General features: G+C 41.0%; 1 protein-coding gene and 1 long non-coding RNA gene across 8 annotated transcripts in view; one reads left to right on the top strand and one right to left on the bottom strand.

Moving 5' to 3' along the window:
* The window catches only part of ITSN2 (intersectin 2), an 81,171-nt gene that overhangs the window by 10,223 nt on the left and 54,618 nt on the right, over positions 1 to 16,330 (bottom strand). For 6 of the 7 annotated variants that reach the window (XM_014265640.3, XM_074538017.1, XM_074538019.1 and 3 more), the window contains 8 exons: positions 16,141 to 16,285; positions 15,522 to 15,727; positions 14,637 to 14,701; positions 13,820 to 13,986; positions 13,493 to 13,538; positions 13,190 to 13,311; positions 12,301 to 12,397; positions 11,289 to 11,480 (listed from right to left, as the gene is read on the bottom strand). In XM_014265640.3, coding sequence (XP_014121115.2) covers positions 11,289 to 11,480; positions 12,301 to 12,397; positions 13,190 to 13,311; positions 13,493 to 13,538; positions 13,820 to 13,986; positions 14,637 to 14,701; positions 15,522 to 15,727; positions 16,141 to 16,285 — 1,040 coding nt within the window. Of the gene's footprint in view, positions 1 to 2,734; positions 6,341 to 11,288; positions 11,481 to 12,300; positions 12,398 to 13,189; positions 13,312 to 13,492; positions 13,539 to 13,819; positions 13,987 to 14,636; positions 14,702 to 15,521; positions 15,728 to 16,140; positions 16,286 to 16,330 lie in introns of those variants that run through there. The other variant, XM_074538021.1, reaches the window with a different exon arrangement.
* On the top strand, positions 6,461 to 9,958 carry LOC141728588 (uncharacterized). Its single transcript, XR_012579683.1, has 2 exons — positions 6,461 to 8,254; positions 8,543 to 9,958. It is a non-coding gene; the product is annotated as an uncharacterized LOC141728588 (long non-coding RNA).

Here is a 16,330-nt window from a genome sequence, read left to right as displayed (position 1 = left end):
ACTGACAAGGTTTGAAAAAACACCACTTTTTAAGAAGAGATGAGGGATTGCAGCTCTTTTGATCACACAGAATATTCCTTCTGGCCTTAGTTATCCCCAAAGCTACAACCAGGGCAAAATTAGATGAGAAAAAGGAGTGAAGTTACAGATAAAAGTGATTCCTGCAAAGTCTGATGTCTTAGTCCATTGAGACAGTCTCTGGCCAATGTGCTACTTCTGGATTCCTGTGTCACTCTTCAGTCTGTAAAGGATTGAGGTTAAACCCACCTGGTTACTAAGACATGAAATTTCAGGACAATCCAAGGGCTTGCACAGTAACCAGACATTAATTGTCCAGATTTGGAAGTCGCAGCTTTTGCCAGTGGCTCCCTTTCCTACTGCAAGGTGCACTCCTGTGACAGAAGCAGGGATGATGAAGCTGCTGTTGGCTGGAACAACCCACCTGCTGGGGCTTGGGTCTGTCTCATGCTGGCCACTGAAAGTTGGGGCCAAGCCTGGGAGAGAAATGAGCCCCTTCTATGCTTTAAAATATATTTGGTTTACGAATTTGCTATCAGATGCAAAAATTCAGTTACATTAACTGGCTCCTGTGCTAACCTTGTGTTTGGACTGTCAGCTTCTGGGATGAAGGGATGAATGCTACTTTGTATTTAGTATTTTTTATAATTTTATTTAAACACTAGTGTTTACTAGTGAAAACACTCCTAATTTTGATAGGTCCGATGATACTGGCATAAAAACATATTATGCAATCCCCATGTTTGATTTTAGAGGGTGAATTCAGGCATTTGAGTCTGAAGGGAAAAACAAAAAATAAAAGAAGAATAAACCAGCATAACGAGTGCATTTGCCAATGTTTTTCCTAAGTGGCCACAGCAACCCACTGGCTCACTGATGCTGAAAGGGTGGAACTGCATCTCCACCTCTTCTCCTCCCACATTGCTGTTCCCTCCTTTCCTTGCATCAATTCTGGCACTTATCTGATTTCCTGCTGGCAACAAACAAATCCCAAGGGGAGTAAAAGAAAGCAGTCTTCTGCTGGTTTAACAGCCAGGAATGTGCATGGAAGCAGTAAAACTGCCTTGTTTGGCAGCAGAAAGCTCTTGGCTTGGCTTCCCTCTGGTGAAGCTTCATCCCAAGCTCCCCAGGCAGCTCAGGAAGAGCAGTGGGATTTCTGGGAGTGTCTGCAGCAAGGAATTGCAGCTCCTCACCCGCTCTGCTGACCAAGAGGGATTCCCTGGAGGATAAGCCAGCCTGCCTCTCCCACCAAGTGCAGGCAGTGCCAGGCTTTCAGCCAGCCTGGGGCAGAGCCTGCCCAGCTCTCTCACCAGAGCAAGCAGGGGGTGTCTGGAACCTTGGAACCTCAGGGCACAGCAACAGAGAGATGCCCATTCTGACTGTGGTGCTCTCTGGGCTAAATCCTGCTCCCTGAGCTGAGGAAGCAGCTGCCAGGGTAAAACAACCTGGAGAGTTTATAAACAGGAAATCCCAGTCTCTGAAGTTGTGTTTAAAATTATACTTTGCAAATATACCTGAATAAGGAGCATTTTTCCTACTAACATAACTAAAAGTTGCTCTCTTTTGCAGGAGATTCAAAGCCCTGAGGGCTGGGGGAGAAAACATGGAGGGCTGGGGGAGAAAACCTTCCCAATTACTGACTTTTTTGGTATGAGCCCACTCAAGGGGAAGACGGACAGTTTCTGAAGAAAGGAAATCCTCCAGTGAAAGACAGATGAACAACATATATCACTATTTCCCCAACAGACTTTCTCACTCAATGGACAGGGGGAAAAAAGCCCTTAAAAGTGACAGCTCTGAAAAGACATCCCAACCCTCCAAGAGGAGCTCAGGCACTCATCTGGAAGGATGCAGCTACACCAGAGGCATTGGGTGGCCAATGAAGACTATTTAGGGATAGAGAAGAGGTTTAGATTTAATATTAGGAAAAATTTCTTCATGGAAAGAGTTATAAAGCTGCCCAGGGAAGAGGTGGAGACCCCATCCCTGGAAGTATTAAAAAACATATTGATATGGCACTTTAGGATGTGGTTTATTGGTGCTGTGTTAAGGATTGGATTTGATGACTTTAAAGGTCTTTTCCAACCTTAATGACTCCATGATTCCATATAAATTGCTTTTTTAAAGGAAATATCTTGATATGTTTAGGGTTGGATTTTTTTTGGAAAGAGTTGTTTGTTTAATTGTTTGTTTGACTCTGAAGCCAGCTGACATGGGTAGGCAAAGCAGATAAAGGTTGGGGGTCTTTTTCCTGTCTCCATTTTCCCAGCCTGCCATAGAAAGGCCAGGAGTCCTCTTAAGGACCACGGGCTGGCATTGGCACAGTCCCTTCAGGACAGCCAGAGAGCAGCTGATGGCATCAGGGGACACCCACACAGCCAGGTGCAAGCTCTGCAGCCACACACAAGGCCAACACTCCTGTCACTCCTGGAGCCACCAGCAGCCTCTGAAACCCACAAAAGGAACTACTACTGTGTGGAAAAGGCAGTTTCCATCAGGCCCTGGGAGAAATAATAAAAACTTTTAGCCAATTTTCCCTAATCAGTAAACACAGGATACTGTGCTACAACAGAGGAAATTTATGAATCAATTTTCAAGAGGTAAAAAGCAAAATCAAGTGACTCCATCAAAGCTGACACAATGCTCATCCCAAGCTATTCAGCTGGGAAAAATATCCTCCCCAGATGGACAAAAAAACCACAACAGACAAACTAGATCCTTTTATGCGTCCCTTTAATAAAATACATTTGCATAGTTATCTTACAACTTTGTTCAAATCCGAAGGTGAACAATTGCCTCATGCTAAGCACAGCCTGCATTTGCACATCTCAGCAACCATTCCACAGTGACACTCAAGCTTGGGAAGGACAAGGAGGGGCTTTAAGGCAGCACACACCAGAACACAGCAGTTTTATGGGGTCATTACACTGAAGTAGCACAACCCTGCAGCAGCTCCCACTGCAGGCCAAGGAGTGCTGGCATTCCTACCAGCAGACTTATTTACAGGTGTTCCAACCCTGCCCAGGAGAATCACACAGGGATACAATCTGACAAAGCTCTGAGATGGCAGAAATGTTCAGTGACCAGAGGGAGAAGATTCAGTTATTAGTGTGCAACTCTTTGTGCCTTCTGCTCCTGACTGCACCGTCAGCCACGTGGAGGCAGAGCTCTGGGTGCTCCCTGCCCTCAGCACCACGGGCTCCTCGCACACCCAGCCCTGCCTCTGGTCCCAGGGGTGGCACAAGGCCTTCCTGCATGGATCCAGCTCTGGATCAGGAACTAAGTGTCAAACCAGGCTTCTGTGGTTTGCTAGTCCATTATGCAACCCAGTTACAGAAGCAGCATTTTGGTACCTGTTCTTGTGCATTTACAGCGCTGTTTGGTTCTCACCCCTGTGACACCAGGGCCCCTGTTCTCTGCTGGCCCACAGGAAACAACATTTAGCAAGTACCACACTGCAGGCAACAGCAAACAGCGTATTTTACTTTTCACGTTGGCTTCAGTTTTACTCTTTAACCTTGTGTGGCTCTCAGCAACATTTAGACTCTCAGCTCTTGCCTGGGAACCATGAGTTCAGCAAAGGACTCTGTTTTCCACCTTGCCCTTAGCTCCACAGCCAAACTTTTTCACCCAGATAAGGGTGATTTTACTTGACTGGCTGGGATGACCAGCTGAACTCAACACTATGGTCTTTTATCAACAAAGGGGTGGGTTGCACACAACCAGAGAAAAAATTAAAAGTTTTAAAAGTAAAGTCTGATTTAAATGCAACTTCCAATAGCCACACTGCTTTATTGATACAGAATGCCATTTTAAAATAATCTTGCTGTAAATACATCCATGGCATAACCTTTCCTTTGGATGATCTGATGTGTGTATCCTACTCTTTCTGCACCACTGTGCAGGAGAGCAGAGCTCTCAGGCAACTGTGCTGGAGCTGTGCTAGGCAGACTTTTGCAATACAGATGAATACTGAAGACAGGGACTATGTCCCTCTCAATCAGCATTATTAAAGTGTATTTTCATTATTATTATATTTATTATTACACTTAAGAGAATTTAGAGTGTACTCAGGTAATATTGAAACGTGAAAAGATAGCTGTGAAAGCACAAAATGCTTCACTTCAATACTTTTCAGTTCAGACTTCGAGGCAGAGGTTTCAATAATTATCAGTGCTCATACCTACACAACAACACAGGACTACTACTTGTGTGGGAATTTGCCAACAGTACTGTAATCTCCAAATGTATCAGCTTAAAAACATTTAAAAATTAGTAGAATGCCACATTGTTTTGGAAAATTCCCCAAATACCTCAGTGAGGATGGGAAGTTGTTTTTAATATTTCAAAGACAATTAGTAGTAATACAGTATTCAAGGCAAACTGACTGAACATCGATTGTCAGTGTGGCTCAATTCCCACAGATGAACAGTGCCTTTCTGCCTTTTAGAAATTACATAATTTAGAAGTTCACCTAATTCTTAGACTACAGTACATGACTACTTGATGCCACTGGTGCAGCACAACACATTTCAGCCTGTATTAAACAGGATTTCCAAGACAGAATTCACAGAAGCCAATTCTGGGTGAGTAGTGTATTTTAGCAGAAATACTTAAATGTGGTTTCAGAAGAAAATCAAGTCATTTGAAATACTCAAAGGATTATCTAGCACATTATTTGCCTACAACAACATGATTTCATTCTATAACAAAATACTGGTTCAGACAAAATACATCCAGAATAAAAACCCATTTGTAGTTTTCTGTAGGCACATGGCGTATCCGTATTGCACAGAAAATATATCTCTGAACTAAAGGGCACATATACATTATTTGATCAAGGATATAAATACATAACATTGGATTTTGGAGAAAGGCTTTTAAATCTCTGCAACTGGATTAACCTTTTCCTGATAGTACCTTCACAACATTCATCTATATATATATATATTTCTATATAGTAAACAAGCAGTTTGTTTTTGTAAACATTTCTGATTGCATAAGTGACTTTTGCTGTTTCATAACCAAGTTCAGGAAACCAACTAAATTAAATACTGTGTCCAGAGATCTCTCTTGTTGTTACAAGAGCACAGAACTATTTAATCAGAGAAGTAGTCTAGAATCAAATTAATCCTTTTATTTAAAGGGGAATCAAGGTTACAAGTTCCTCCTTCCCTCCAGCATTACAGTAAGACAAGGGCAGCTCATACTGCACTGCATTTCCAGCAGGCCAGGACTGTGGGCTGAGGAGCACAGCTCCATCCTAAACCCAAATGCTCTGCCCTCGCTCCAGGTTCTCTCAGTGTCTCTCTCCTGGCAACACCTCCTCAGTGAGGACAGCTCTGCATTAGGCTGCTCTCTGTTTGCCAGGAGGAAGAGCAGCAGTTTTCACACAGTACTTTAAACGTCACTGCAGACCACAGCCAGAGACAAACAATTCAGTACCATGAACTATTTAATGAGAAGAAGGGGCAGGGGAAGGGCCTGGTCACACAAAGGCTGTGCAAGTACTTACTGCAGCAACTAAGCACATCTGCCAAAACTGAAAGCAAATATGAATGATCAGAATTTAAGGAAGGAGGCTGTTTAGGAATAGAATGGATTGAGCCAAAACAACCTGAATTCCTGCCATAGTACTACTGTGAAGGAAGAAAAACCATTAAAATATCCTCCACTCTCACCTAATAGTTCTTTTCCCTGTTAAAAAGGGTGTGAAAAGGCTGGATGGAGTGCACCAGATCTAACCCTTAGATCCTGTAGCATGTTTGTAATCACAGTGACTATCAGCAGCACACAGGTAGGGCTTGTATCTGGATGAGCCATAAAGGCCCCCAATTTTAAAAGCTCAATATGTAAGAGATTAAATCAAGTCCATTAGAACAATAATCAAAGAACATTTTAATTCTGCAAAAATGTACATAATAACATTAAAAGAACACAAGTGCCCATTTCAAACAGCTCAGATAAACTGTGCAAATAGTGGGTCTTTGTGTGTCTGCAATCCCACCATGCAAACAATACTTGATATGCATGCTAATGACTACGATTATCAATCCCAAAGGAAATACTAAAGGAAACAAGAATGAACAGCAGTGAAAGCCACACAAAGACCCACTATCCTTTCTGCTTTTACAAATCCACTGAAACTGTAGATTAGAAGAAAACCCACGAAAACCTAATTTCTTGGTTGTATCTAACATTCAAACGAAGCAAAAGGATTGTGTCAGACACGTGAGCAGGGCTGGCCACCCTGCCTCCACGCTAGTCAAACTTGGATAGTGGGTCTCTGAGGTGCTTTCACACTGGAAGACAACATTGGGTCCTAAAAAAAAACAAAAAAAAAATGAAGGATAAAATGAACATAAATTTGAAGAGTGAAACATATGAATTCTATGGACAAAGACAGAACAACACCAAAAAGGTCAGAAAGGAATGATGAACATTCAACTTTCTGAAAACAGACATCACAAGCTTCCACCCTTGCAGTTTCATATTTATAAACACACAAATTTAAGTACTTATGACCAGCCATGGCTGACTCTGAAAACCCCTGCAGCTCATTTATTTGGACTTTTTGTTCCTAAGGAAAATATCTGTCGTGTAGACTTCAACACAAGGTCAATCCATAAGGGTTTTTTAAAGGCAATGGCAAAATTCCCTGAGATTTCAACAAAACCAGAATCTCTCTTGAGAAATTTCTACTGAGACATTAGAAAATCAGACAAAAAGTAAACTTGTAATGAAAAATCTCATTGGAATTTATTCATATCAGCACATACAAATTAACCTGTTCAATTCTGTTTGAGCCAGAAAGAAGTTAAAACCTTGCCTCTAGTCTTATGTGTCCATGGAACAAGAGGTACCACACCCCTCAGACTCCAAGGGCCACATGGTCTGAAGAGGGACACACCTTGTGGGCAATCCAGAGACTATTCCAGACCCCAGGATTACAAACTGGAAGTGTTATCAATGCTGACTGACATTCACCAAATACAAATATAAAGTCACTATGCCACTATGAAGTAAGGGACTGATTTCATAATTGATCTTTGCTATAAGAAGTAGAATTCTGGAGCTGTTGAGTAAAATCAGAATAAATAATCCTCATTTATTAAAATATCAATGTGGAACTGCGACAGGCAACATCTCAAAGCCACTGCACCATGAACTGTTACTCCACAAAGAGAAGTTACTTGGCAAGAACTAGAGAACTTCCAAATGTGCTGTCCATACAGACACAGAAATACACCAGCCATGAGCACCTCAGTTGAGAAGTTGTTTTTTCACTATGAACACCCCCAAAAGTGAGTCAGCTTCATCCACCTGACAGTGTGGACAGGAATTACTGAAGATCTTTTGTGCATGGAAATCAACTTTTGGAAATACAGATCCTTGTTGCAGGACCTGCCTCATGTCTCCAACATGTCACATCTACAAGTAAGGCTTGGGGAAGACAAAAATGAGGTAGCTCTAGAGATATTACTACAAACAACAACATGGAGCTCAGGCTGAGCACCTGAAGGAGCAGCTCTGATGTGTGAGGAACTGCAGCAGTGTGGGCTATGGAAAGCAGAAAGAGTGAACAGGAAACAGTCACTGCACATAGATTACAGCAGAAAGAACTGGCACAACATTCAGCTCTCAGAGTCCCATGGGATGAGACACCTTGGGATGAACCAGAAGCCCCTCTGCACATGGAGCACAGGTGTGTGCACCTGGCTGAGCTGTCCAGCCCTGAGCAAGAACATCTGAGGTACGAACTGACCTCTAACACCAGAAGACATCTGGCAACCAAGTATGCAGACACAGCTGGAACAGCTGTCTTCCCCCTTTACACTTCTCTCCTGCCTACTCCACCTTAAACATCCCTTGGGAGGAATGGGAAGAGAACCTGGTAGATGTGTCCTTGTCAGATCCTGGTAACACAGCAAAGACCTGACTGACTCTTGACATTTAATGGTTGAGATTTACCTGAGGGGAGAAAATCTCAGCTAAAGAAAACAAAATGATGCAGTTTACACTGGTTCCATGGATAAGATGACAAACTTGAAAGGGTATCTCGTTGAAAAAGCCAACAAATAATAAGAGAACAAGTGCAAAGCAGATGAAGACTGGCCAAAATAAAATTATCTCCAGACCAGGGCACTGGGAAGAACTGTGAAGTGGTGAGAGCACCGTGCCTACCCCTCTCACACACACTTTGGAAAGGATGGGAAGAGAACCTGGCACTAGAGAGGTACTGGCAACACACAAGATCTGATCCTGCATGGTTGCGCAAACACTCAAAGATTTATTTTAAACCTATTTTGAAACCTGCTGAGTATATTTATTATTTATGCTGGCTTTTGTGCAAACATTAGAAAAAAAGGCTATTTAAAATGTCATTAAAACAGGAGCCAGTCTAGCCACCACCAGAGTCACCAGGAACACAACTCAACTGTCCTGTGTTCTGCAATCACCACGTGTTTAAGAGACAAACAAACCTACAACACCCTGAAGTAATTTTGTTTTTCTTTCCCTGCAGGGTCCTATGCCAGGATGTGCAGCTACACCAAGAGGAAGAGTGATTTTGTTCTGTTCACAGAGCTATGTCAGCAACTTCAGAGAAGGGACATCTCACTGACCCCAGTTCCTTCTTTGCTAGGGAAGTTTGCTATTACAGCTACAACTAATAACTCCCAGAAAAGACTCCAGATACCAAGGTCTTTAAATCTGGGGGAGAAACCCACAATTTTCCTGAACTACAAACCTATTTGAGTAAACCAAATTTGCCTGCTCCCTTTCCAATACCATCATACTTGTTCTAGGAAAAACAGAGGGGAAAACTGCTATTATTCAACAGAGGCATTATAATACTCAGATCAGCAGTTCTTTGAAATGCAACAATGCATTTTTAAAATTATATTCTCTCATATCTCAAAGCTGTTCTGTTGAGGGCCACATCAACATTTCTGTGGGACAATTCCTTAGTGATTTCACAAGAATACTCGTGATAGTTTCTCTACTCTGTTTAAACAAGAGCCAAAAATATTGTAAGGAAACCCAAGGAAGTTTGGAAGTTCACTCAGGGCACATTTAAACATTCTTCTGGTTACAGAAGAGCTACAGAGCAGTGGCTTGCTGCTCACACAACTGACCAGCAGCAGTGGCAGCCCAGCTGAAATCTGGGAAATGGTATTTGAACAGAGCTCCTGAGCTGTGCTGGGTTTGTGCAGGCTCTGGGCTTGAGGCAGGATTTTTCCTTAACTTTCCAAATGCCTATATCAAACAGAGTGGCAAATCCCAGCACAAAACTAGTGTGGAACTTAGCTTATTTGAAATCCTGAGAGAATCTGAAAAAATGAGAATAAATTCAACATACTCTTTGTTCACCAGTAGGTGGATTTTGTAAAACTGCTTCATAGAGTAGTGATTAGAGAAAAGTTTAATGGCCAGGTAGAGATGACCTAGTGCACATCTGCACATCATTAACCCTGGTCAAAAGCCATTTTGATGTGGATGGAAATACTCTTATTTCACATCACTGAAATCTGAGGGGAAACTTAATGATGTACCAGCAAAAAATGAGAAAAACTTATTCACTATCCAGAAAATTTCCAATTACAGCATGGTCTTATCATGGCTTTTGCTGAAAATCAGTGGTTTATGTGATGACCTTGCATTTGTCACATTCAACAACATAACTTGAAATAACACAGCTGGTGAGACAAGCTGTTACCTGTATCATTTTTGAAAATTCCTAAGTTTTAATACTCAGCCAGAATCTTAATTTTATAGCCCAACTGGTATAGTCTACAGTTTCTTTAAATGTGAGATTTGCAAACAAATTAAAGCTTTCAAAGGACCATTTTAATGATTTATCTATGTCTCATCAAAGAATGTTAAATTCAATCTAAATCCAGAAGTTTCTGACATCCCAACCAATTGGCCAGAGATTTTATAGCCCAACTGGTATAGTCTACAGTTTCTTTAAATGTGAGATTTGCAAACAAATTAAAGCTTTCAAAGGACCATTTTAATGATTTATCTATGTCTCATCAAAGAATGTTAAATTCAATCTAAATCCAGAAGTTTCTGACATCCCAACCAATTGGCCAGAGACATTAAAAAAAAAAAAAAGCCAGAACAATATGTTATCAAAAATATAAAAATATGGGCTCAGAAGTAATTTAGCTAAAAAGAAAACCTCAAGAATGGTGCACACTCTCTTTTGCCCAGGAACCATAACAAGTTACCCAGGGAAACTATTTTTACTTTCCAACCCAAGCTGTACCTTCATTATGAGTTTGTGAATTTTTCTGTGAGAACACAACTTGGTGATCAAATCTGAAGTGCAGACTGATCCTACAGTAGCTACAGGCTAATAGGAGTGAGGCTCAGCCAGATTTCCAGATGGGTGTTTTTATCCCAAGAGAACTCCAAACATTGTCTGAAGGAAAACAGCAAGTGAAGGGACAAGGTCTGTTGTGTCAAAGCAGCAACTCTGGCATCATGGTGTGCTCCCAAACCCACTGGGCTGATGTAAAAGTTGGTTTAATCACAGTATGAAAAGCTGAGAGAGTAAAAATTGTGCTAAATTTCTCTGGGAGGAGGATTTTCTCTGGGGACAGGGGGCAAAAACCAGGGTGTGTGTAGGGGACACCAGAAACCTTTACTGTGTTTATGTGCTAAAAATGCAGAAAGAAGCTGACTGTCAGGTGTACAGCTTGGGATCCAGTTCTCAGCCTGCTGCTGGTAATTTTCACCTCAACCTATGTCCTGACACATATCTTGTTTCTCAGGACTGGAAGACAGCTGGAATGCTGGGAGCCAGGAGAAGGACAGACCATGTGCTAATGCCAAAATCTTCTTCCTATCCTTTTTACGGGTATTTTTACTTAACTGATATATGTGTTAAAATTACTACAGCACTTTTCCTTATTTTACAAAACTTGAGCAAGTTCTGTAATTACAGTGTGCCTGCACTGCTTCCCAGTCCATGTTAATTACCAGAATCTTGTTGGAAGAACTCCTACCCAATTCAGTATTTTTAGCTCACCCTACAGCACTCTTGCTATCCCACACTGGCTGGTTGGCTATGTGCTGGTTGTTTGTAGGTTAACTGGAAAAGGGTTTAAAGCACTTTGTACTATAATAAAGAATTTAAAGAGTACTTGAAGTGGTAATCAATTCAGCTGATGCCTGGAATGCCAAATTCCAAACACAAAGAAGAGCAGCAATGCACCTTTGAAATGAAGTAACAAAATCAATCAAAAGTAGAGGTTGCTTACACTGCTGACTTGGATCGGAATCTGTGGTCATCTTCACATAGTTTGAGGGGAAGAGACCTGTCACACCATTGATTTCTCCTTGCCACCAGTCAGCATCATCCTTGTTCAGCACATTGATCAGCTGCCCCTTGGAGAAACTGAGCTCGTCCTCATTGTTGGCCGTGTAATCATACATGGCTATCACCTGGCACACTGGGAAAGAAAGAGCAGGATGGAGTTATACCAGTGTTAAAACTGTTTTCTCAGTGTTTTACAAAACCACAGGAAAGAAACAACCATCTCACATGCACTGCTGCATGAGAAAAATGCCACATGATTTTATCTTGGTACAGAATTGCCTTTCCTTTTCTTTTACTTCTTTAAAACTGAGCCAGCCACTTAATTCTTATTTCCACTTATTATCTGTGAATTTCTATAATGAATGGACTGCATCTACTGGCCTTCCAGATACTTTAAAATGTAATCAAGGATCCTTCTCGCTTTTACTGGCTGAAAAGAGAGTGAGTTTGATTATCTTACTGCAGACACTTGTGGGGAAAATGTGGCAAAGGAAGAGGAAACATGCATTAGCTAATCATGAGTTGCTGTTTTAGTCACAGGGAAGTTTTGTCAAGTAAAATCCAGGAAACTGTTGTATAAAGCAACTCATAGCTGTGGAGAACAGCATAATTTAAGCACACAGAAGCAAAAAAGCTCATTTTCTGTGAAATAACCTCATTTGTACCCAACCATTCAAATGGAAAAACCTAGAAATAACCTGAAAATTTGCTTAGTCTCCCTCTTTGTAAGGAGCAGTGCATGTAATTCCATGTGGTTTGCCAATGTTTGCTAGCTCTAAGATTTTTGCTAGCACTTGGAAACACGGGGTTTCCAAAAGAGAATAGTATGGCTCTTCAGAGCAACCATCAAAATTAAAAAGCCTAGAAGATGGATGCCTGACCCTCACAGATACATGAACATTTGAAATAGTTACATAAAATTCTAAATTAAATACAAAGTCTCTTTTTTTCACCTGAGGGAGCAGCTGATGTGGTTCTTTCACTGCTTGGACCCAGCAGCTTCACATGGCTGGCAGGGAACCATCCCTTCTGTCTCTTTTTCCCTCTTGCCTGTGAATGTTCATAATGGTTATTACACCACTGAAAAACTGAATAGTCCATAGACTGGAAAAAATTGCAACATATATGTCACAGATTTTTCCCAACAAAAGACAAGAAGTCAGGCTTCTAAACAGCTACTAAATGAATCTCAAAAGGTAAAAATCTGACTAAAGCATAAAACAATGCAATTCAGATAAAGTTGCACCCTAATATGTTCATCCAAAATTTTGAAGTGAGATTTCAGAGTACAACTCAAATGTAGGGCTGAAAAGTTGTTCTATGAATATTCCACCCATGTATCATATCCATAGTTTCTAATGAGGTCAAGGGCACTTTAACAGGAGATTCTTAAATTTAGATGGGGAAAGGAGAGAAGTGGAAACAGAACTTTTGCATTAAAGAAGCTTCCAACTCCAGCTTCCAAACCCACCTGTTCCTTCATTAGAATAACTTCACAGTTTAATGTTTCACCAATTAAATCCTAACCAATTAAGTAACTGTCAACTCATCTCTTCCTCCTCCCGCCTGTTAATCGACAGTTTTACTATTTTATGTGACCAAGAAAATCGACTCTCAAAAAACCATAAAACCTCCAGCAACCCAAAGTTTAAAAAAACCAACCAATCAATCTAACAAACAAAAAAAATCCACCACACAGCTTCTCTTCCCCTTTGGTTTACACAGGATAACTTTCTGACCAGCTTTTATATAACTCTATACTTAGTTGTTTTTTTTGAATTAAACCTGAGAACACCTCCTTGCCATTCATGAAGTTCAATTATTCCTCTTGGAATCACTTACCTGCAACTCTCCTTGCCACCATCCACTGGCATTTTTCTTCAGAATAAGTATCAGCTGTCCTGGAGCAAGACTGAGCTGTTCAGTTCCTGATGCAGCATAGGCAGTAGTAACCTGAGCGATTTCTGGAAAGAAAGCAGTAATTGCACTTGTTATTTGTTCACTGCAGTAAGAGCTGGATCCACAGAAATCTCCTGGTACACAACCTGCAGCTGAGAACATCAGCCACCATTAAACACTGCTATGAGCCTAAATACTCAGAGTTACTCAAGAAACAGCCTTAAATGTTAAAAGGTTGTCACTTACCGGGTTTCTTATTTATTGTTCCAGTTTTGCCAGCATAGCTAGAAGCCTACAAAGACAAAACAACAACCACCTTTAATGTGCAATAAAACCAGTACAGTTTACACTAAAAGCACGTGGAGATTTTAACTTTAACCTAGGTGTTTTACAAAACACCATCCTGTACAGAGAGAGAGGCAGTGTGACACTGGCTACAGCTCTGATTTAGCACTCAAGCTACAAAGGATTTTCTTTTCTGTCAAGCGTATTAACCTCTGTTCAAAATCCCTGTGTAAGAATGAAATAGAGAGAAGATACATTGAGAACTGTTAATTCTCAGACTGAACTCACATCTGGATCTTTTGGTCTGACATAATTGGAGGGGAAGATTCCAGTTCTGGTGTCGATGCTCCCGGTCCACCACTCCCCTTCCTTCTGGGTCACCAGGATCTCCTCCCCTTCCAGGAACGTCAGGTCACCGGGCTCGGAGCTCGAGTAGGGATAGAGGGCAATGTACTCTGTGCAGGGAGCACACAGGGGAGAGCACAGCCTCAGAGGGGCACAGAGCAAGCCCAGGGGCACATGAAGGGTATCAGCATTCTCCAGTGGGTGCCAACAGGGATCACACCTTCACAAGCCTGTGAACTGACCTGTCCACCTGCTTGGCTGAACTCACATTTACTCTTACAGGTACACAACTTAGTAATGAAAAAATACAGCTGCAATTAAAATATAATCAGGGAAGTGTGATTATATACACTAGAAATTTTTCTCCAATAATAATTGTTTTCTCTACTCCTTACTGACTGTAAGACAATGATCCATATTCAGGAGATTAAAATTGTTTCTCTTGTCTTTACAGAACAGCATAACACAGTAGGCAACAGCATGAAGAGAACTCTGCTTATGAGTTTTCTGAACTATATTCATGCTTGAGCAGAAGTCTTATTAAAGAACCTAGACCTATGCTCAACCTGAATTACTTACAACCTTCCTATTTTAGAACTTATTTTAGTACTTTTGTATCAATAGCTGAACATTTGCACTCTGTGTTTTGGACAAGCACTCAAAGTTCTGCTCAGAAACCCCTCACAAACTGAACTGTATTTACAAGTCATTAAGCAGAACCAGACTGTAGCATTAGTTGGCATTTTTCATGCTCTCTTACCCTCTCCTGCTGTGTAATTCTGGGTATAAGGCCTTTTGTTTACAGCTGCATAAATAGCTTCTGGTCTGCAGAAAGAAGTAAAAAAAAAGCTTTGTGTTAGCAAGAGACTGATCAAGAGCAAATCTCTCAATTCACATGAGACCAAGATCACTTTGGTTATATCAGAGCTGGTGCTCACTCTGAATTAACTACAAAGACTTCCCTGACTATCAAATAGTGCCAAGTACTACTGATACTTAATATATTTATGGCACCCAAGAGCACACCACTTAAAAATATAATGCAATAAAAGGGAAGAGATACATTCACAAATTATGTTATTCAAAAGAAGTAAATGAAAGATTTTATCCTAATTCTAAATTCTGTTATGCTAAAGAATTTCTAAGACGTTTTAGTAAAATACATGAGCAGAACAATTTACACACAGTGCTGCAGCCATCCCAGCAGTAACCAGACTTTTCCTGAGCAGGTACCCTGGAACATTAGAACAGGCATAATAATCTTTTCAAGTGAAGAAAACCACACTACTGCTCTGTGCAGAGCTTACAATTAGTTTTGGGTCACTTAAAAATTGGCACCTTTAGAGGCAGAATACAACTGCACTGCAAGAGAGGAGACTGGTAATGAACAAAAAGTCTGGCACTTGATGAATAATCAAACACCACTGATGTTTCACAGCACTCAGCCAGCAACACTGTCTGTGGTTACACAGCCGTGAGCCCAACACCACTTGGCTTGCCAGAATGAAATAGTAAAAGCCTAAAATGACACAGTGTAAATTCTAAATGGCATTTATGCTCTGCACATGAAAGCACTGCAAGAATTTTGCACTCTAAACCACTTTTTTTGCAAACTGATGAATAAAACAACAAAAGTCACACTTACTCCTCTTTCTTGGTTTCACTTCCAGGTAAGAGCTTGACATAGGACTTTGGAAACCAACCCCTTCCTCCATGTACCTCTCCAAACCACCAGTTCTCCTGCTGCTCCAGGACAGTGATGATGTCATTCTTTGAAAAATTCAAGTGGTTATCTTTTTTTGCAGTCCAAGAACAAAGTGCTTGTGCTTTTAGGTTCTCTACAGGCTGCCCCTGTAAGACAGAAGAGATGTTGGTTGACCACACTGCCCCAGCTGTTAAAAACAAACACTGGTGTATCTTTTCTTGAAGGTTAAGCAACTTCATTCATAAGTGATGTCTGAATAACTTTGTTTCCATCAATGCATGCATGCAACTCAGTTTCTTATTTGTTAGAAAAATCTTTTGTGTCTAATTGTAGGTGAAAATTATTTTAGGATTATGAAAGATGAGTTCTGTTACTCAGTGGTCCCTGGAAATATTTGGAATTATATCAATGCACACTAGTAGAATATTTAGATGAGCTTCTTTATCCTCCAGCCTGTTCAGTGCACCCAGCACTAGCAAAGTTGTGTGGTGTTCTGGTTTTCCTTTAAATCATTTTCCTTAAGATGAATCTGAAATGCATCAAGTTCTGCACAAGGTACCTGTCCATGAACAGGTGAAACAGATCCAGGGGACACAGTACGAGTAAAAGCTGATTTCTGTTGCCAGGCTGTGTTAACATTCAGGCTGGAGAAGGGGATGTTTTGGTAATCAGATTCTTCTGCAGATTTACTTGGTGAAAGTGGTCTGCAAATCGAACACAAGGCATATTTTCAAATTATAACTTTTACT

This window comes from Zonotrichia albicollis, chromosome 3 (genome assembly GCF_047830755.1).
Source record: "Zonotrichia albicollis isolate bZonAlb1 chromosome 3, bZonAlb1.hap1, whole genome shotgun sequence".
NCBI classification, from domain to species: domain Eukaryota; kingdom Metazoa; phylum Chordata; class Aves; order Passeriformes; family Passerellidae; genus Zonotrichia; species Zonotrichia albicollis.
Note: the sequence above shows the minus strand (reverse complement) of the source record. Positions and strands in the feature narration are given on the sequence as shown.